The following is a 22,139-nucleotide window of genomic DNA, read 5'->3' as shown; positions in this document are numbered from 1 at the left end:
TCACATATACTCAGGCGGTTGAAGATGGGTTATTAGCAATTTCGGGCGGGTGCACAAATAGTTGACCCGTGCACCACGAAAGAGCCATGAGCCATGGCAGCAATGCTGTAGAGAAAGCGACGCTGTAGAGAAAGCGCTGTGCTCAATCCTGTCACTAGTGGGCATCAGTGTTAAAGGTATTGTAATAGACAATACACAGCTAATTTCCCTTTGATAATGCTATGCAGAATATACACTGAATGTACAAAACATTAAGAACACCTTCCTAATATTGAGTTGCACCCCCCCTCTTGCCCCCAGAACAGCCTCAATTCGTCAGGGCATGAACTCAAAAGCTTTGTCAAAAGTGTTCCACAGGGATGCTGGCCCATGTTGACTCCAATGCTTCCTACAGTTGTCAAGTTGGCTGAATGTCAGACCATTCTTGATAAACACAGGACACTGTTGAGCATGAAAAGGCACACATCTTTAGTCTTGCACATTCACCCTCTGAATGGCACACACACAATCCATGTCTCAATTGTCTAAAGGCTTAAAAATCCTTCTTTAACCGGTCTCAACTTCACCTACACTGATTGAAGTGACATCAATAGCTGATCATAGCTTCCACCTGGTCAGTCTCATGGAAAGAGCATTATGTTTTGTACACTCAGTGTATGTCCTCAGTAACGAGACAAAAGACTAAACAGATCATAAAATGGGCTAGTCTACAGATTATTGCATGATCTGACACTGATTACAGGATAACTTGAATTATATCAAGCAACATATTTCACATAAATTGAAATATTACAATTAGCCCAACAAATAGCTTAGCTAAAACACAGTAGAAAAATAGAGAAACACCATGGCCATTTTCAAAAGCCGATGTTCAGTAGTATGTCGGATTCTGACATGATCTTTGCTAGTGTGACAATTCAGCTCAGATTGAATACTTCATCCATAGCTAGACAAAAAGTGCCAGTAAAGCACCTGAAATGTTTCAAATGACGATTTTAAAATGTCCATCCTCGCTCTGGTGAAACACTGAACAAGAACCTTACAAAGTGCAACTTAAGAAGTGTTCTTATGCCCATTTTGGACAAATTAGCACTGTTCAGGCTGGGAGTTCTGTCAGCCTGTCTTTATTGCCTTTGTAGTGAAAAAAAAAACATTTAGCTTTACAGCACCTGGGATTCAGGACATTTTACCCTGTAGATCTACAACGGAAGTCCGAAGACATTAAACTGCTATTGATCCCTAAAGTATATTGACTGATGCAGACACTTAAACAGCACTTTGTTTCGCTCCCAGTCTGCTGAAGGAAAGCTGTGGTATTAACCCTGCCACAAAGCACAGCCTCCATCTAACGTCTTGCTCAGCTTAGAATCAACTGAAAAAAAGCTACATAAAATCCTGAAGTCTTTCCATGTTTGCCATCAAGGGCGTAGGTGTCTTCCAGTTCTCCAGCTTTCCCTGTCCTTCCAGGCCAGTGGACTCCACCGCCCATAGAGAAAGAGGGAGAGGGGTTCCAAGCCAGGCAGCATGCATCTGCTCCAAACTACACATACACACACACTCATCCAGCCACCACCCCTCACACAGTGCACTCAAACATATACAAGCAGTGGTCAATGATCTTTGCTCAAACTCACCTGATGATTTCTAGGAGGCCGGCTCATGAGAGGGTGGTAAAGTGCCAGCCGGCTCTTATAAACACACACTGCCTGCAGCGTTGCAGCGTGTCCACCCAAACTGGGAGTGTCTTAACTGTCTAAACCAATTAGTGGATGAGAAAGTGCCCTCCCACCACTCTGCCCTATACCATCAGCAACACCACCCCCCTTCCCTGTTAGATCTCATGGAGGAAATCCATTTATGTCATTTAGTACCTCATCTTGCTTCTGCTAACATCAGCAAATAATATCAGGCCTGAATTATTTACAAAAGCTTTTGCGCTAAAAGCCTCTGTTGTTCCACAGGAAAGACTACCAGGAGCCAGTCAGAACATAATGAGTGTGTGTACAGTTAAGTACATGCACATGTCTAGCAGTCATCATACATCTGCTAGGCTAGGCTACAAGTCAGCCTAGAACTGACATGTAAAAACAGGAAAATAAGTTATTCACAAATACCCACACAAAAACACCCAGTCAGAAATCTTCTGCATTACATATTGAAAAGATAATACCTGGTCAGGTCAAGATCAATACACAGTACCTAGTCCATACATGTTCGGGCGGCAGGTAGCCTAGTGGTTAGAGCGTTGGACTTGTAACCAAAAGGTTGCAAGATCGAATCCCCGAGCTGACAAGGTAGAAATCTGTCGTTCTGCCCCTGAACAAGGCAGTTAACCCACTGTTCCTAGGCTGTCATTGAAAATAAGAATTTGTTCTTAACTGACTTTCCTAGTTCAATAAAAGGTTTAAAAAAATAAATTTTGAAAATATGGAGAAAAACCATGAGCCTTGTGCAAACCAAACAGTACGATGAAGTATCAAATTCAAAGAGAAAAATGTATTCTCACTAAATACCAGAGTGACAGACAGAGTCTGAGAGGTTTCGGGTTGAGGGACTACCCTTGACAGGAAAACCCTCATTCCCCTGGACATAGTACAAGGGTTAAGGAGGGTTAGAGCCGGAAATACTAAAAGCCTCATTGTGTAAAATCGTAAACATTAAATGGCCATCTCTTGACCGCAATACCACCGACCAGACTGAGATACACCCCTTGCACAGCTGTCAGATTTTGCTGCCTTAAAATAAATCTAAAAAGTGATTACATTGGATTGTGAATTAGATTCTACCAACTCTGCACAGCTCTTAGGTCAACATAACCATTGTTTTTGTGAAAATTGCTCAAGCTCAGTAAACTTAATTGGGAATCATTGATGGAAAGCTGATTTAAGCAAATTTAAAGTCAGCCATTCTGGGTTAGGTATCAAGAAGACTGAGGCAGGTTTTCCTCAAACTTTTTACCTAGGCTTTGCTCCTCTGATATTTATTTTGATCCTGACAAACCTCCCAGTCCCTGCCGGTGACAAGCATTCCATAACATGATGCTATCAACACAATACTTGAAAATGCAGAGGGTCGCACAAAATTGCATTCCCTTAACATTACTGGCCTGTATGACAAAGTGAAAAGGAAGCCTTTGTTAAAAAAAAACTATTTTGAATTATCTGTTCAAAACAAGGTCCTGAAATAATACTGCAAGACAACGATATAAACTTTTTGGCTTAAAACAAAAAAACTTCAGGTTTGGGTCAAAGCCAATACAACACAAAGTGAAACCCAATGTATTTTCAAGTAATGTGTTTGCAGCATCATGTTATGGGTATGCTTTTCACTGGTTAGAGACACCGGCATCTGTTTTCTGAAAACCTAACCCTAGTATAGTGGGACAATTACACAAATTGTAATGCCAAAGACACACCAGAATGGCTTTACAAGAGGTGTTGAGTGTTCCTGAGGGGGTCCAGTCTCACTCCTGAATTAAATCGGCTTGAAAATCAGAGACAATATTGCAGTCAATAATGAATCCCAACCAAATTTACTGAGCTTGACCAATTTTGACACACACACAAAGAGCAAAAAAAGAAACATCCTCTCACTGTCAACTGTGTTTTTTATTCATTTTTATTATACATATTTAAATATTTGTATGAACATAAGAATCAACAACTGAGACAAACTGAACAAGTTCCACAGACATGTGAAATTGAACAATGTGTCCCTGAACAAAGGGGGGGGGGTCAAAATCAAAAGTAACAGTCAGTATCTGGTGTGGCCACCAGCAGCATTAAGTACTGCAGTGCATCTCCTCATGAAATGCACCAGATTTGCCAGTTCTTGCTGTGAGATGTTATCCCACTCTTCCACCAAGGCACCTGCAAGTTCCCGGACATTTCTGGGGGGAATGGCGCTAGCCCTCACCCTCCAATCCAACAGGTCCCAGACGTGCTCAATGGAATTGAGATCCGGGCTCTTCGCTGGCCATGGCAGAACACTGACATTCCGGTCTTGCAGGAAATCACACACAGAACAAGCAGTATGGCTGGTGGCATTGTCATGTCAGGATGAGCCTGCAGGAAGGGTACCACATGAGGGAGGAGGATGTCTTCCCTGTAACGCACAGCGTTACGATTGCATGCAAAGACAAGTTCAATCCGATGATGCTGTGACACACCACCCCAGACCATGACGGACTCTCCACCTCCAAATTGATCCCGCTCCAGAGTACAGGCCTCGGTGTAACGCTCATTCCTTCGACGATAACCGCAAATCCGACCATCACAACCTGGTTAGACAAAACCGCGACTCGTCAGTGAAGAGCACTTTTTGCCAGGCCTGTTTGGTCCAGCGACGGTGGGTTAGTGCCCATAGGCGATGTTGTTGCCAGTGATGTCTGGTGAGGACCTGCCTTACAACAGGCCTACAAGCCCTCAGTCCAGCCTCTCTCAGCCTATTGCGGCCAGTCTGAGCACTGATGGGGGGATTGTGCGTTCCTGGTGTAACTCAGGCAGTTGTTGTTGCCATCCTGTACCGCAGTTGTAATGTTCGGATGTACCGATCCTGTGCAGGTGTTGTTACACGTGGTCTGTTACACTGTGAGGACGATCAGCTGTCCGTCCTGTCTCCCTGTAGCGCTGTCTTAGGCATCTCACAGTACGGACATTGCAATTTATTGCCCTGGCCACAACTGCAGTCCTCATGCCTCCTTGCAGCATGCCTAAGGCACGTTCACACAGATGAGCAGGGACCCTGGGCATCTTTCTTTTGGTGTTTTTCAGAGTCAGTAGAAAGGCCTTTTTAGTGTCCTAAGTTTTCATTACTGTGACTTTAATTGCCTACCGCCTGTAAGATGTTAGTGTCTTAACGACCATTCCACAGGTGCATGTTCATTTTTTATGGTTCATTGTACAAGCATGGGAAACAGTGTTTAAACCCTTTACAATGAAGATCTGTTATCTTTTAAAGACAGGGTCCTGAAAAAGGGATTTTTTTTTGCTGAAAACTGCCTCTGGAAGCAACGACACCAGAAGAACTGTTCTTCGGGAGCTTCACACACACACACACACACACTCCCTCTCAAATGTGCCATGCAACATACTCTCACATTACATCAGGTCAACACATTCCCGGAAAAATAACTGCCATGTCCATTTAGTGTACAATGATGAAATGATTGAAAAGTGGTAAACTGCCCTTCCCATCACACTTCTAGCCAGTCTGTGTGAGACTGACAGAGAGTGAAGCAGTGATCGATCCTCTCTCTGTGCCAGGGCAGCAGCGGGACTCATTGCACTTAAAAAAGGACAGAAATGTGCAAGAGAAGGCTCGGAGATCAAAATCCGATAGAGAGCTCATTACCCTGCATACACAGCGTCAGGATTTTTTATAACCAGATCAGCAGAATAAGGCTTCATCTCTCAGCCCATAAAAGATGATGCCTCTCTGAAACAGCAAGACCGACAACCCGGATACCACACCACTGGTAAGGACCGAGTACAGTACAGACTTCAAACTGAAGTATGTCATTTTTACATGCAACACTGATAACTATTTGAAAGTCTTTGGCAGAGTGCAATGCAAACTAATACATAGCATCTGAACAACATTGCAAACAGCACAATTGGGTGTCCAGCAGAGACGAAATCTGACTGCTAATTAGCCAAACGGTGACTAGAAAAAATACCATCAGTGCAGAGGATGATTCAGACTGACAGAAGTATGAGGCAGCAGTCCGAGCCGTGTTCCACTGTAAACACACAGACAAAGAGAGAGAGAGGGAGAGACCGAGAGAGAGAGAGAGGGAAGGGTACCTGTAGAACTGCAGCTGTCGTTTGGGGCTCCCATAGCGTGCGCTGAGGCCAGCGGAAGAGATTAAGAGAGAGCGAAGAGAGGAGGAGAGAGTACACCTTAGATTAACATGTAGCAGAAGGGAGGAGGGAAAAGCAAGCCACAAGAGAGAAAGGGGAACAACGTAGAAGACCACATGCAGCATGTGAGAGGAAAGCCTAGTTACACTACATTTTACTATTCCTTGTGAATCACTGGACCCTGAATGTGATTCACTGACACTCAGACACCACACTAGAGGTGAACATATACACATGCCAACAGACCCGAAATTCCCAGATCCGACCCGGGACCCGAGCGGGTCAGGGTCCTAAATTGACTTTTTATCTCTAATCTGATATAACTGCCACAGGTCTTGGGTATGTGCAATTAAAACTGATTTATTGACTGGACCCGTCCTCTGTTAATTGAATGTGTGAGGTGATGAGAACTGCAGGAGCTTGTTATCAGTGTCAGCCAATTGCCACTCAATAAAACGTATAGATTAGGTAGAGCTGAAAGTTGTTCCGACCGCTCACCTGTCGTGTGCATGCAGGTGAGGAGACCGAGAGAACGCGTGAGAGGAGCCTTGGCTACTGTTGATTGCGAAGATGGAGGCCTTTTTCATTGAAGTAAAATAAAGTTAAGAAATTGAAGTAAAATAACCATGAAAAAGGTTAAACCAAGTAGGCAGAGATGCAAAAATAATAAAAACCGCAATATTATAAGCTGTTCCTATATTCTCTATAAACAATAGCTTGCATTACTTATGATATTACCCTTATCAGGCTTTATTTACTGCAGGCCTATCAGTGCGCAGTTGAACTTGAGGAAGAACGTTTTAGGCCTACCAGAGTAAGGCCAGCTCCTTTAAATCTAACATTATAATGTTCATCTTTATCAAAAATATTCTGAGCGAAATTTTGGGAATTAGCCTCCTTCTGTAGGCTACACCTATACACTAAGTGTACAAAACAATAGGAACACCTGCTGTTTCCATGACAGACTGACGAGGTGAAAGCTATGATCCTTATTGATGTCACTTATTAAATCCACTTCAAGTCAGTGTAGATGAAGGGGAGGTGACAGATTAAAGAAGGCTTTTTAAGCTTTGAGACATGGATTGTGTGTGTGTGTCATTCAGAAGGTGAATGGGCAAGACAAAAGATTTAAGTGCCTTTGAAGAGGGTATCGTAGTAGGTACCAGTTTGAGTGTGTCAAGAACTGCAACGCTGCTGGGTTTATCACGCTCAACAGTTTCCTGTGTGTATCTAGAATGGTCCACCACCCAAAGGACAGCCACCCAACTTGACACAACTGTGGGAAGCATTGGAGTCAACATGGGCTAGCGTCCCTGTGGAATGCTATCGACACATTGCAGAATCAATGCTCTGACGAATTGAGGCTGTTCTGAGGGCAAAAGCAGGTGCAACTCAATATTAGGAAGGTGTTCCTAATGTTTTGTACATTCAATGTATCTGTACAAAGAATGCATTTCGGTGTTGGAACATGCTGCCGGTCATTCTTTCAGCGTAAGTTTCTATTTCTATATTTTGTATTATCGTCATGTATTATCGTCAAGGCCTATAGGCCTTTATGCACGCAATGCCCGGATGCATTTAACACTTTAATCTACGACAGCTGAACTGTGAGGTGGACAATTGTTTTGGAAAGTAAAAATAAATAAAAATAATATGCTGCACATAGAAAGACCTGAAATGGGACACGTAACACTAAGAAAAATGGTTCTCTTGCACCACATGCTGGTAGCATGTGGAACAGCAGGAAAGGGGATGTGCTAGAACAGAAATTAGTGTTTCCACTACAAACAGAAGGACTGGATGCCACACGACTGCTTGCTGTGAGAATCCTGAATAGAATGGAAGGGGCATGAAGTATGGACAATATTATTATTATTATTTTTTTTTAAATCAGGCTTGTCAAATGAACTGCATGCACCATCAGACCACCACGAGTGTGTGTGTGTGTGTTTGGCCATGTCCGAAATCTGTCCTGCCTACTACTTACTAAACTAATATTTAGAATGTAATGTTTAGTGAAAACATATGCAGTAAATAGCAACATACTGAGGATTTATCGCGCTTGTTTCCCGCCATTTGCACATTTGTTGAGTGCCTACCCTATTCTGATTATCAACGGTTTTCAAACATGTGGGTGTGAAAAGACGATTCTCTTCCTGAATAGCGTGCAGCAAATTCAACAAGATGAAAAGTAGAAATGAGTAGAACATCCTTGCATTTAAAGCATACAAATTTTTTGAAATTTCACATACTATAAAACATATTTTTACATACCCAAAAAGCCTACTATTTAGAATTCAAGTATGGGTATTCGGACAGTCTGTACGTATTTGTGGACTTACTTGTAGATCATTCCAGGCGAGCCAGTTTGTCGGGAGAGGCGGGCAGGTGAGTCTGTGGTAGATTCAGGATACATGGTGGCGGGAGGGTGGGGACGTGGCCAGCCTGCAGAAGGGGTCTCTCTCTCACCGGGACAACAGGGGACTGTCTCTCACCAAACTGGGCTTCTGGAGGGGACAGAGCAAACAGTCAGTCTGTATACTGTCTGGATGGTTATAGTGATCAGGAGGAAGACAACTTATATACATTACTAATTAATTTATTTTTGTCAAATAGTCATTTCAGAGATCATAGAATGTCACTACTATTCACCAGCCACTAGATGGCACCATTTCCACAGTTACCACAGGCAGCAGCTTGAAAACATATCAGACCAATAAGCCTGCCTTCTCTGAGCTCAGTGGGCTGTAACTAGGGATGTAAACTCTTTCATTTTGCAAACTACAGGGAAATATGTTGCCCCGTCAGAGCTATGGTCTCTGCAGCCACATGATGTCAAAGCCCTGTACTACAACACCATCCTTATATACACACCGCACACACAGACCTACCACACACAGACCTACCACACACATTTACAAAGTCATAGACATCCTCATACCTCGCCATCCTGCCCTTGCTGTGTGTGTGCGCTCAGAGCGACTAGTTTCTATGAATAATTCAACAGTTTTCACCCAAGAAGACCACTGCTGAAGTAAGGAGCTATAACAGGAGAGGAGAGCTGGGGGGCGAGGGGAGGAGGGGAGGGTTCCCGTTTCTGTGCTCCATTTTATTTACTTAACAAATAAGGAACACTCAAAATGTGCACTTATAAATCATAACAATTTAATCAAAAAACAGCTGTAGACAGAAGTCAAAGATCAAACATCACATATACAACTGATGTCTCTCATGAGTTCTGCCCCATAGGAAAAGTCCCAAGTTATTTTACTAAGCCCGAAGTCAAGCCCCAGTGATGTCACTGCATAAGTCATTACCTGCTACTCCTCAGACCAAGCCCATGCATACACAGCTATACAAACTTGCAAGAGAGATGCAATAGTTCCAGTGTTTTCTAAGGCCTCAGCAGTAAATGTCCACTCCCCCAAGTAGATTTTTAGAGGAATGTCTGACTAGCCTCTTATCTCTTCTACTCCCCTGCAGGGCTCTTTATCTTTGAAGTGCTTTCTCACAGACCCCATGCGATAATTCATACATTTCTCAGACCATTTCTTCATAAGAGGCAAAGACTGTGGAACAATTTTAAAACCTTACCCCTATATATATAGTTAGTCTATAGTCTAGGACCCAATAAATGTAGAGGGGTCCAATAGCCCCTCCCCTTCTATTAATACAACATAAGCATAATCAATTATTATAATACATCAAACATTTGGTGCAGCCCCTATCATGACCCCAATTTGACCCCATCAGGACTACAGAGGGCCCGGTGAACAAAAAAAAATCAATTGCATTAAGCTATCTACTGTACTCTGTGTTCCATTTCCCTTTACATTATAGTTCACATAGGACAGCATTGCTACAGTAACGGTAACTACCCCTGTGTGTATATGCAGGAGTAGAGACCGAGGTCGCTCTGGATAAGAGCGTCTGCTAAATGACTTAAATGTAAATGTCTTTTACCAGCTGCCTTACCAGCCTCTATTTCACTACACACTGAAATCATGTGTGCGGGCCAGCCGTGAGCAGTTGCTGGTCTGCTGATAATGATAATGTGAAGGTGACTTTCTCCTCACACCAATGACAGAAAATAAGGTGTCCCCTTTTCAAAGACTAATTTAACGCTCGCTGGCCTCACCACTTCAATCCTGCCAGCCAGGACGGAACAAAAGCCCCTACCTGGTCCCTTCTTCTACAAGGTGATGATGATGGCATCATGATGACTAGATGAAGATGGGCTGTGTTGTAGATCTAAACGGACTCGGAGGGGATTCTGAAGGACTCCACCTGGCTCAAGTCATTTATTTAAAAAAAAAAAAAAAATCTATCTACTGCCACCGACTCCCTGATTACTAACAGAGGACGCAGGAGCTGTCATGTTGGGCCCTTCCTTTAAGAGGCTGCATGGTTTCGTGGTACCAGACCTCAACACCGTATTCTTGAACGGCTGGAGCCAAGGCTAAAGTGTTAGTAAATGGTATTTAGCCTATCCTGTTCAGGAGACCTACAGTCTGTCAGTTAAGTGTTATGCCCTCATCACACCCCAGAAAAGTTAGGCTAGGCTGAGTGTTTTTCCCTTTGCCTTGACAGTTTACTATTGGTGCATCAAAGTCCTCTGTGTGTGGTAGAAGCATATACACTAGATGGCTGTGCTGTGCTGCAGTAGAAAAGAGAGCGATACTTACTGCAGCACTGCGGTACAGACTCGTCCCGGCAGCACATCACAGTTGGAGAGTTGAGCTCAGATTTACTGCTCTAATGGGCCAAGGTGCACTCTGCAGATTAAAACTGCAGGCAGGGAGACAGAGGTGCACGACAGACCCTTATCGGATCAGAACCACCCTCTGGCCCGACACCACCATATGCTGATCCAAACACATCAGGACAGGCAGACTAAAGGACAGAAGTCGTGTGAAGGAGGAGGACGGCCCAACGAGACAGGGTGGGGATGGATTTAAGTAGAGAGGTTGGAATAAAGACAACAAATAGAACAAATGCCTTAGTATTGCCTGTTTAGTGTTTAGCCAGTCGTACATACTGGAACCTACATACTGGAACCTTCATTCCTGTCCAACAAAAGGCAAAATGGAGTCACCAAAGGCAACCGATTATGCTTTTCCATAGGCTCCAGCCAACCACACCTACACCCAGCCTGAGAGAGATTCCTCGAGACGGGGCTTATATAAGTAGGCAGCAGAGCTGTCGTGGCCTGGAATGTACAGTAGAGTGTTAGTAGCACGAAACACACATGGATGCCAACAGATGGCACTAGAAGAGAGGACAGACGAGGACTGCCAGGGGTGTCCTGCAGCAGGAGAATGGCCAGACAGACAGGTAAATAATAATACTGAAGAGATCTCAATATGGATCTAAATAAAGGCCAGGAGAATCAGAGGATCCCAAAACAGCTATATTGATGTCACGGTTCTCATAATTATTTGATCAATTATGAAAAGTTGTCTTTGTCACTGCATCCTAGTCTCATCAACAGCAGACAGACGGATGAGCTGTAACAGGCACTGCGGTGTGAAAATGGCCTCCTTTTTGATACATTGCGGAGAGCACTTGATTACAGAAGCAGTGCAGGTCAGTCGCTGCCAGAGAAAAAAAAAATGCTCATCAAAATAATTTGCATAAGTAGCTTATTTTTGCAGCAAACGTCTGACACCAATCATATGCTCCCTGTTTGGAGTTAAAAGCACTGTCAGGCACCATTAATGGAGGCCTACATTCAGGATAGCAACTGTTTAGATCAATTAAACCATACAAAACAAAGAGTTTGGAAAATGATCTTCAATATGGCATCATGAATGGATCAAAGTGAACACTTCATGTTGTTAGCATCTACTTCAGCTTTGCTGCTTAGCATAAACTCCATAATTGTTTGGCTTCATGACCACCATGCTACAGACCAGCGCTGTAGGGTGTACAGCACAGAGGTCTGAAGAACGATCATCGTGTCCAGTAAACGATCTCAAGTGGTAAAGCCTATGTGCTGCCTGTGTGATGGACAATCACAGGCCTGGTCGTGTCATTGACAGGCCAAAGATGAATCCTCAGACGACTCACCAATCCTCAGCACCTCATTCTGCTTCTGTGATGGGCTATTGGCAATCGCTCACATGTAACGTGTTAGTTACGACACACAAACACGCGCAAACCACCACATGCCATTTGTAATATGAGCAAGATAGCCCACACACTATTTTCTTGGGGCTGGGAATTGCCAGGGACCTCAAAATACATATCATGATATCGTATTGCGATTCTATATGTATTGCGATTCAATACTGCGATTTGATGTTGCAAACATTGATCCCTATAGGTCTGCTGCAGAAGGACAAGAGACAGCCATGAAAAAACAAGTTTTATTAGTGATTGAATTTTTTTTAAAGTGCTTAACACAAATTGGCTCCCTTTTTTAAAAACAGTTACATAATCGGGATATTATTTACGATATATCATCTTCTTTTGACAATATCGCAATATTGTTTTCACACTAATTGGCTGGACATGCACCAAAACACCAGTATTTATCCATTATAGCTCTTTTTAAATAGTGAGTCAAACTCGTTTTCTCATGTCTCTTGTCCCTCTGTAGCAGACGTACGCTGAGCAATATGTTTGGAACATCAAATCACAATAAAATCACAGTATCGAATCGCAACAAATATAGAATCGTGAGAATCGCAATACATATCGTATTGGGAGGTCCCTGGCAATTCCCAGCCCTAGTGTCTATCAGTGGCTGGTGAGAGCTGCTTTCTCCATTTGTTATGGAGCTGTACTAAAATGTATGGCTTACCTCAGGCTGTAACATGTTATAAATAAGGCGCGGCCATGCCAGCGCAGCAGGAGACAGCTACTGTAGCAGCATCACACAGCAGAGCAGACTGCAGCAGGAATGGGAAACCCCTCATCTCTTTGGGTCCAACCCACCAAACGTTCTCCCTCTCACCAAACTAAAGGGACAGAGGTGCGATATTAGATAGTGTTAGTCCAGCTTCACACATGGCGTGTGATCGGTCACTGTGCAGGGGACAGAGGGGAGTAATGTGGTTAAGGGACTGTAACCTTGTTTCCCTCACTGAGGCATCCGCCTACCTAGCCACCACCTCCTACTCAACTCATTTAAGTCCATAGGTTGGCAACATGGTGTCTTCCATTTCAAACTGCTTTTGACTTCATTCTTATTTCTCGCACACACACACACACACACACACACACACCTTACAGTACCACCAACTACCACATACTGCAGCAAGGGAGAGAGGGCAGAGCAGAGGAGACAGACTGAAGATATAAGATCTCTGCATACGTGCGCAAAATGCACAGTCAGAGGTGACATAAAAATATCTCCTGCAAACAGATATGTTGGAGTGGAGCAGATCGATCAGATGGAAATCAGAAGAGCCCAGCGGAGAGGACAATGATATAGCAGTGAATACGAGCATACATGGTTTATCTCCTCAACAACAACAAAACACTGACTATATTCCTAAAATTAAACCTGTATCAGACTATATTACACACACTTCTGCAAATCAGACCCCTGAAATTACATACCTCATTTTATTCTAGCCAGAGGGCACAGAGATTAGAGCTGAGCAAACAATGACTAATGAAATGGAACACTGACAACCAGGGGGGGGGGGGGGGGGGATGTCAAGGGGAGAAGGTGATTGTAAAAGCCTTTGTTTAGTGCCAGAGAGCTGTGGTTTCTGGGCTGGTCCTGTGCCCATAGGGCTGGGCACCCACAGCCTGTGAACACTGCCACTGCCCTGTTATATAAGAACCTGAGTGCCTCAGGCCAGGCCAAACAAACTTGGGAGAGGTGGAGAGTGGTTCTGACATTCAGGAGAGCGTTATTGTTTAACTTGCCTGCTGGTTTGGTTTTAGCTTTTGTGAAGTGAGCGAAGGATCCTGTGAGAGCAGAGAGAGAGTCACTGCGGCAGATAACGAGGCGCTCAAAAGAAACACACCTTCTGTTCTACACCGTCGTCTCAAAACACAGCCCTCCTAAATTATTTCACACAGCAGCAGCTCTTTATACATCTTCGTCCTGTTGTTATCCTCAACTCTGCATAAGCCACTGGCACTGCCAGTGAGGAGGGAGGGATAGAATATTCTTCCTTCAGGTTGCTAGTACTTCGCCACAACCACTCTGATGGATGCCATTGTTAACTGAGGTGGGGAAAGCAAGATGTTCCAGAATTCCTAATGAAATCTGCAGCCAACAGGTGCCCGGGCAGTTCAGACCGACTGAATCAAGCTCCCCCAGGAGATTGGCCAACACACACCTAGTGAGGGGAACAGTCCAGGGGAAAACAGGAGGAGAAAGATACAAAAATGAATGGGAGAGAGAAATGTTTTTTAAAAGTGTTTTTTAACTGCAGTTGAGGGGAGCTTGCCTGCCCGGTCAGCTGTTCTGAGTAGGGATGAGAGAGCAGCATGGTCTGGAGGGAGGCCCTGTGCTGCTGCAGCATGGCTTAACAAACACACACAGGCAGGCTAGGGCCATGCATCTCTCCCTCCTGTGTGTCTCCTGGGCACACCTCACCTCGCTCTACCCTCTCTGGGCTCCATGCGTCACTACAGTCCCACTCAGTCTCTCGGTGGCAAGAGTTCCATAGTTCAGTACGCCAACATACATATACACATCTAAAACACTTGTGGCGGGGTTTATACATATCGGGATATTCTCTTTGAAGACATAAATCGAAAATGTCACAATATTAATTTTGCACTAGTTGGCTGTACTTGCACCCAAAGTCCAGTCTGTATTTTTCCCATTGCTTGTTCTCCATCTTTTTAAATAGGGAGCCAATTTATTTTCAGCACTTTTATTTCCATGACTGATCAGAAATGGTTCTCTCATGGTTCTCTCGTCCCTCTGCAGCAGACATATGCTGAGCAATATGTTTGGAACATAGAATGGCAATAAAAATCACAGTATTGAATCTCAATACATATACAAATTGTGAGTCGCAATACATATCGTATAGACACCTAAGTATTATGATATCATATCGTGAGGTCACTGGCATTTCCCAGCACTATCTAAATAGTATGTACACTGAACAAAAACATAAGTGTTAGTCCCATGTTTCATGAGCTGAAATAAAAGAACCCAGAAATGTTCAATAAAGCACAAAAATCCATATTTCTCTCAAATGTTTAGCACAAATTTGTTTACATCCCTGTTGGTGACCATTTCTCCTTTGCCAAGATAATCCATCCACCTGACAGATGAGGCAAATCAAGAACCTGATCAAACAGCATGATCATTACACAGGTGCACCTTATGCTAGGGACAATAAAAGGCCACTGGGAAATGTGACATTCTGTCGTCACAACCCAATGCCACAGATGTCTCAAGTTGAGGGAGCGTGCAATTTGCATGCTGACTGCAGGAAAGTCCAACAGAGCTGTTGCCAGAGAATGGAATGTTAATTTCTCTACAATAAGCTGCCTCAAGTCATTTTAGAGCTAGTACGTCCAACCGGCCTCAGAACCGCAGACCACATGTATGGCATCGTGTGGGAGAGAGGTGTGCTGATGTCAACATTGTGAACAGAGTGCCCCATGGTGGCGGTGGGGTTATGGTATGGGCAGGCATAAACCACGGACAACGAACACAATTGCGTTCTATCGATAGCAATTTGAATGCACAGAGATACCGTGATGAGATCCTGAGGCTCATTGTCCTGCCATTCATCTGCCACCATCACCTCATGTTTCATCATGATAATGCACGGCCCCATGTTGCAAGGATCTGTACACAATTCCTAAAAGCTGAAAATGTCCCAGTTTTTCCATAGCCTGCATACTCACCAGACATGTCACCCATTGAGTATGTTTGGGATGCTCTGGGTTGTTAGAGTAAACCTGAGTGCATCGTAGGCCTACGCATGTATAAATTGAAGAGTTCCCGCCAATATCCAGCAACTTCGCACAGGCATTAAAAAGAGGACAACATTCAAAAGGCCACAATCAACAGCCTGATTAACTCTATGCGAAGGAGACGTTGCGCTGCATGAGGCAAATAGTGTTCACATCAGATACTGACTGGTGTCTGATCCACACCTACCTTTTTAAGGCGTTTGTGGCCAACAGAAGCATATCTGTAGTCCCAGTCATGTGAAATCCATAGATTAGGGCCTAATGAATTGATTTAAATGGACTGATTTCCTCATATGAACTGTAACTCAGTAAAATGTTTGAAATTGTTGCACGTTCAGTTTATATTTTGTTCAGTGTACACGGGCTATTCCTGAGTGCACTGACAATCTGCCTCTGACACAGACCATCTGATTCAAACGGTCTCTACATGGCAGACAGGCAGATCAGAGAGGCGAAGTTGTTCCTGGATCAGCTGTGGGACGGTACAGCACAGGCAGCCATGTCCCAGAAACACACACACACACACACACACTTAACAAAATCCTCAAGTGAACACACAATAAAAATACTGTGTTGGGTTCCATCTGTCTGACTTGATACATGTCCACACATCTGACTCACACGCTTACAGATGCCATCGCAGGGTCACTTTCCACATACGCACCACCACCGCAGGACAGGCCAGGCTCCCACTGCTCTTTTTATAAGACACCCCTCTGACTCACTACGTCCAACACAATCCATTTAGCGTAGGAAGTGAACAGGTTCATCTTTCAGCCTGCTGTATAAAAAGAACATGCACTTCTATACAAAGAGCGCTTTGATGCACGCTGCAAGTGCATGTTGCCGACTGAAAACCAAGCAGGTACCCCAAGCAGCACAGTTTGTGTGTCATAGTCCATGATGAGAGGAGAGGAAATGGAATTCTTCCCTGGGGTTAACATCATCATCGTGTTTGTGGCCACATGCCTGAGGCCTGGCTGTAACCTGTGTCACAGACAATCAATGTGTGGGGCCAGGCAAGTGCTTGTTTCCCAGTCTATTTCTGGGCTGTAGTGTTAGAACATGCCTACTGCTAGAGAATGCAAGTCTGTTTCACAATAAGAGGAGAATAGACCACTGTTCTATGTCAGTGAGTTACAGTGAAACAGTATAGGGTAGTGTGACAGGACTAGACATCAAACACTTCAAATGTACCCAATGTTGGACAAAGAGTTGAGGTGCATCAATGTGAATGGAACATCTGTCTGATCAATGTGAATGCAGCACTGTTCTCCGATATTTTCTATGTGAAAGGTTAGTAAGTCAAAGTGAATTGGTGAGTGTCAGTTTTACAAAGACACAAAAAGTAGGCTATTGCCTGATAGTGAATTGCATCTGTGTACAGAAAGTAAGCCACTGTGCATATTTCTGTACTGTATGAAGACAGTATCTGTGTGTATCCATCAGTGTCTGACTATCAGTGTGAACATCAGTGAGACATCCTCTGTGCTGTCAGGCTGTGTTCCACATGTCCTGCTGAGAGTCTGAGTCCGCAGCCTGAGGCTGCCAGTGCCACTGAGCTACAGTTTCAATGTGTCCTCCATCTCTCCCCCCTTACTGGACCTGGCTGGCAGTCCCCAAATCCATGAGACAGCACAGCACAGAGCCAAGGTGGAGTTGGTCACAAATCCCAAACACACACGCTGTCCTCCACGAAACAGAACAAACAGGCAGGCCCAGCCCATTGGTGAGTTGTCATGCAGCTCTGCCATGATTGGTCAGAGACCAGCTGCAGAGCAGTAAGCTATAGCTTTACTCAGCAATAAAAAGTCACGCTGCCCCGCCCTTCTCCACCAGCCTTCCTTTGTTTATATCTCACTCTCATATTCGCTTGCTTTCCTTCTAACTGTATTCCGCCCTCCCTACTCAGTCTTGAAGTGTTTTCTCTCATTTCTCCCTCCCCTCTCTGTTCTGCCAGCTCTGGTGTTGTAGCCCTATGCACAGCTCACACTGCAGCAGAGCAGACAAACATCTTGCTACGGTAGATCTGTGAGCTCTCCATAGTGGAATTTTCCTTCACACGTCGGGCTGTCAATGTCCGACAGCCTTTCCTGTATACTGGGACAGTGGCTGTGTCCAAATTCCCATACTTGCGTCGTAAATTGTAAGGCGTTTAATAGTATGTATGTGACATTTCAAAAATCGAGAATAGTTTAAATGACCAGATGTCATACAGTAGTCATTTCAGCTATGACAACAGCCGATCAATTAGATAAGATACGCTACCGAAATCAACAGATAGCAGGAAACAACGCAATTGCGCATGACACATTCTCAGTATGCGAAAAAAAATAATGTTTTATAGTATGAATTTTCGAAAATCATGTGTGTTAAATGCCAGGATGTTAAACTAATTTCGGCTTTTCATCAGGTAGAATTTCATGCACACTTTTCAGGAATTTCACAGCCACAACGCATTAGAAGAGGGGGGCTGCGAGTTTTGATAGCTAGATCAAGTAAACAATTTGGAAGACGGCGAAAAGCAAAGCAAAGCTTCGGCGATGGTCGTTTTTGTTCTCCTTAAAATTGACTATTTCATAATGTTACATCTTTGAAAACAGATCTACTGCCTGCCGTGCCTTTAGCTTGCTATAGTGCCTTCAGAAAGTATTCAAACCCCTTGACTTTTTTCAAATTTTGCTGTGTTATAGCCTGAATTTAAAGTTGATTAAATAGAGATTTTGTGTCACTGGCCTACATACCCCAGAATGTCAAAGTGAAATTATGTTTTTAGAAATGTTCACAAATTAATAAAAAATGGAAAGCTGAAATAACAAGTCAATAAGTATTCAACCTCTTATGGAAAGCCTAAAAAAGTTGAAGAGTAAACATTTGCTTAACAAGTCACATAATAAATTGCATGGACTCACTGTGTGCAATAGTGGTTAACATGATTTTTGAGTGACTACCTCATCTCTGTACCCCACACATACAGATAATTGTAAGTTCCCTCAGTCAAACAGTGCACTTCAAAACACAGAATCAAGACCAGAGGGGTTTTCCAATGCCTCGCAAAGGGGTTTATATGCCAACATTGAATATCCCTTTGCGCATGGTGAAGTTATTAATTATACTTTGAATGGTGTATCAATACACCCAGTTACTACAAATATACAGTTTGCATCAAGGCACTAAAGTAACACCGTAGAAATTTGGCAAAAAATGTCAATGTATGGCACCCACTTGGGTGATGCCTCAGCAGCTCTAGGGGCCAGAAAGCTCACCACATACAGTTCAGAGTAGTAGCCAGTCGTCCTCATTACGAGCCCTCTGCCTCATCACTGCATTCCACTACTGTATCTCCCATTGCTCTTAAGCTTCAGGTGACTCTTCAATTTATACATGCGTAGGCCTACGATGCACTCAAGTTTACTCTAAATACGTTGTTCTAAATGCTATCTACTTAGCTAATGTTAGCCCAAAACAACACAAAAAGGTCACTGGGTGGGGCATAGGTGATCCTTTCCGATTCATATGAAGCCTCAACTGATCCTGAAGACAACTCGAAAAAAACGTGTTTCCGACTGAAAAAACATTTTGAACGGTCATCCACCTCGGAATTGCAAGTAAGAAACTCAGGCATCATCCTAGAGCTCCGACTTCGCCGACCTGAAGATCACCAATGTCACGATTTTTCCCAGTCGGAGCTCATTTAGTTTACGAATTCCCAGTGGTCTTGAATGCACCAAAAGTAGTATATTTCGGCCATGGCATACTTTATACTAAACAGTATGTGCCAAATAGTACGATTAGTACACAGTATGCAGTTTAAATAAGTAGTAGGCAAGCCAAATTTCAGACTCAGCCAGTGTCTATTTGGAGGTTACTGTATAGATCTCAGATTGCCGCAGCAGGGAGTGACATGCTGTAGCTTTTGTGAATCACTGTGCTCGAGCTAACTGGAGGCCCTGCAGCTAAATAGCATCCATTAGTCTGAGTTGAGGGATGCGTGGCAACACGAGCAAACGCACACGGCAGTGACACGAACCAGGCATCTGCTCTGTACATATGGCCTTTATCCCTCAGGGTTATTGAGAGAACCTCAACCCCCTATTGATACAGAGCCCTGCACTACACTACCCAGGGCCAGCACAGAGAAGACTGACAGTAGGGGCCATATGTCTCAAGCATCTCAGAGTAGAAGGGCTGATTCAGGAACAGTTTTGTCTTTTAGATCAATGATTACATGGACAAGGGGGGGGACCTGATCCTGGAACAGACCCAGAGAGGACACATACAGTAGAGATGTAGAATCCACAGCCCACACTGAGCTGTTCTAATCAATCTGAAGCCACCATGTCAGGAGCAGACATTTCCCTTATAACTCACCCATCACAAAACGCCATTGTCACATAAGTGACGTGTCTACTCCACGCTAGATCATCATTCAGCGTCACACAAAATATTGCCTAGCAGCTGTACTTCACCAGGCAGGACCAGCACACGCTATACAGAGAGGTACCACGGTGTTCAAAGTATACTGTACACACGTCAGAATTCACATGGTTTTATATACACAGTAGTCAATAGTCTAATTCACATATCACTTAGGCTATGTGAATTTATTCAGACAGGCTACTAGTCAGAAAGTACCTACTATTGGATCCCAAGTCAAACATTGCACTTTCTGCATTGGAACAGACAAGTTAGTCATTATCACATGTGAAGCTGGGTAGGAAATTCTGAGAATGAATGTCATTTCTGTGACTTGTGAAAGTGGAAGTGTGGAGAGATGACTGCTGTGTGCAGGGCTGGGCCAGGGTCTGCTGCAGTGCGATATACAGCTAGGCCCCCTGTGAGGTGTGAACACTTTCAATTCTGATCAGCTCCGTCAGTGTCTTAGTGGGAGGTTGAGATTACTACACCACCCCAGATAATATCAGAATGACTTTACCACGGAGGTCATTCATATGGCAATTGGCCATGCAGGGCTTCTACATTCTCATGAAGAGTTCAGTCTGACAATTCAATTCAGAAAAGTGTGTTAGTAATGCATCTGAACTGAGATCAAGTATTTACCATTGCCCAAGGTTATTTTGGCATTACCTTGCATTGCTTGTTTCAGTCAGGACCCAGTTCAGGCAGGACAAGGTGCCAAAAATGTTGAGTGGAGCTCAGCCCATCCAGCAGCTACGTCTACACTAAGCACTTTATCACTGGGAATCAATTAAACCTTTTATTAGCCACTACATCCTCCTGCTTCCACTGAACGGCTATATTTTAGTGCTTGGCTCACTGCCATCAGGGTGATTTTAAAACCTATGAAGACAGAGTCCTGCCACACAGCATGGAGTGTGAGGCACTGGCACAGCATTATGACAACAGCAATAAGGGCCCTCTAGGCCACTCACAGGGACAAACCCTACAGCGAATCTAGCACTGGAAGGCGCATTCTGTAGAAACTGGACGAAGCAATGTACTCAATAGGCCTAGTATCATGGCACTTTTTAGTCAGTGAAAATTCCAGGCATAACATAGCAGGCATAACACAGCCTAGCTATACATCTTCAGAAGAACACCAGGAGGAAGCTTCCTCTGGGGAAGCCGTTCTCTTCTGGCCGTGTGGTCTCCGTTTCCTGGGAAACAACAAACAGTATTGTCACAGAGCCAAACCAGTGTGAGGCTGTCTGTCGCCCTCTGAAAGAACACAGTAATCACATCACACTAATCCAACAGAGCTGGAACAGAGCTGAGGCTAGCAAGCGGAATCCTCAGTGAGGACGGAGAAAAGTCAACTGCAGGTCATTGGTATTTTACTGACTCTCGCCAAATCAACTAGAATTTAAGTGACCAATATGAGGTAATACTGAGCGGTCTTGTTAAGATGTACTGGTTAAGATGCACAGAAGGCAGTACGTAGCACTGCCAGAGCAAGAGGGTCATTGAGTTGCATTAAGTTTGCTGTATAACTGTTAAGGTATACAGCTCTGCTGAACCCTGACTCACTTCAGAGTACACGTTACACCTAAGAGGGACATATAAACCCCTCCCACAGTGGGTTGCTGTTAAGACTACTATGCATCACAGCCACAGAGGGCTGAGGAAGAAAACACACCTGCTGGGCAGATGTGTGACAATACACAGACAATATGTATGTATGTATGTATGTATGTATGTATGTATGTATGTATGTATGTATGTATGGCCCATGAACAGCGCTAATTACGTGAGACAGGCCACTACCTCTCAACTAGAGGATTATTACAGAGCTCTGTTTAGGGAAGTCTCCCTCATGAGCATCCAGGAAGTTCTCCTCTGTGGGAGTACTGTAATGTGTATCAGGCTGGTCATCCCTCAGCAGTCTGCTGCTGTTGTACAGTTACAGTACATCGG

At 44.0% G+C, this 22,139-nt stretch overlaps 1 protein-coding gene across 8 annotated transcripts in view; it reads right to left on the bottom strand.

Annotated features, from left to right (window-relative positions):
* kcnab2a (potassium voltage-gated channel subfamily A regulatory beta subunit 2a) overlaps positions 1 to 22,139 on the bottom strand; it is a 141,639-nt gene that overhangs the window by 103,548 nt on the left and 15,952 nt on the right. For 4 of the 8 annotated variants that reach the window (XM_055916485.1, XM_055916472.1, XM_055916473.1 and 1 more), the window contains exons 2-3: positions 8,204 to 8,368; positions 5,805 to 5,846 (exon numbers count right to left, since the gene is read on the bottom strand). In XM_055916485.1, coding sequence (XP_055772460.1) covers positions 5,805 to 5,846; positions 8,204 to 8,277 — 116 coding nt within the window. In that variant the 5' untranslated portion in view covers positions 8,278 to 8,368. Of the gene's footprint in view, positions 1 to 1,634; positions 1,677 to 5,804; positions 5,847 to 8,203; positions 8,369 to 12,666; positions 12,806 to 22,139 lie in introns of those variants that run through there. The other 4 variants (XM_055916495.1, XM_055916497.1, XM_055916477.1 and 1 more) reach the window with 3 other exon arrangements.

This window comes from Salvelinus fontinalis, chromosome 3, assembly GCF_029448725.1.
Source record: "Salvelinus fontinalis isolate EN_2023a chromosome 3, ASM2944872v1, whole genome shotgun sequence".
Lineage (NCBI taxonomy): Eukaryota > Metazoa > Chordata > Actinopteri > Salmoniformes > Salmonidae > Salvelinus > Salvelinus fontinalis.
Note: the sequence above shows the minus strand (reverse complement) of the source record. Positions and strands in the feature narration are given on the sequence as shown.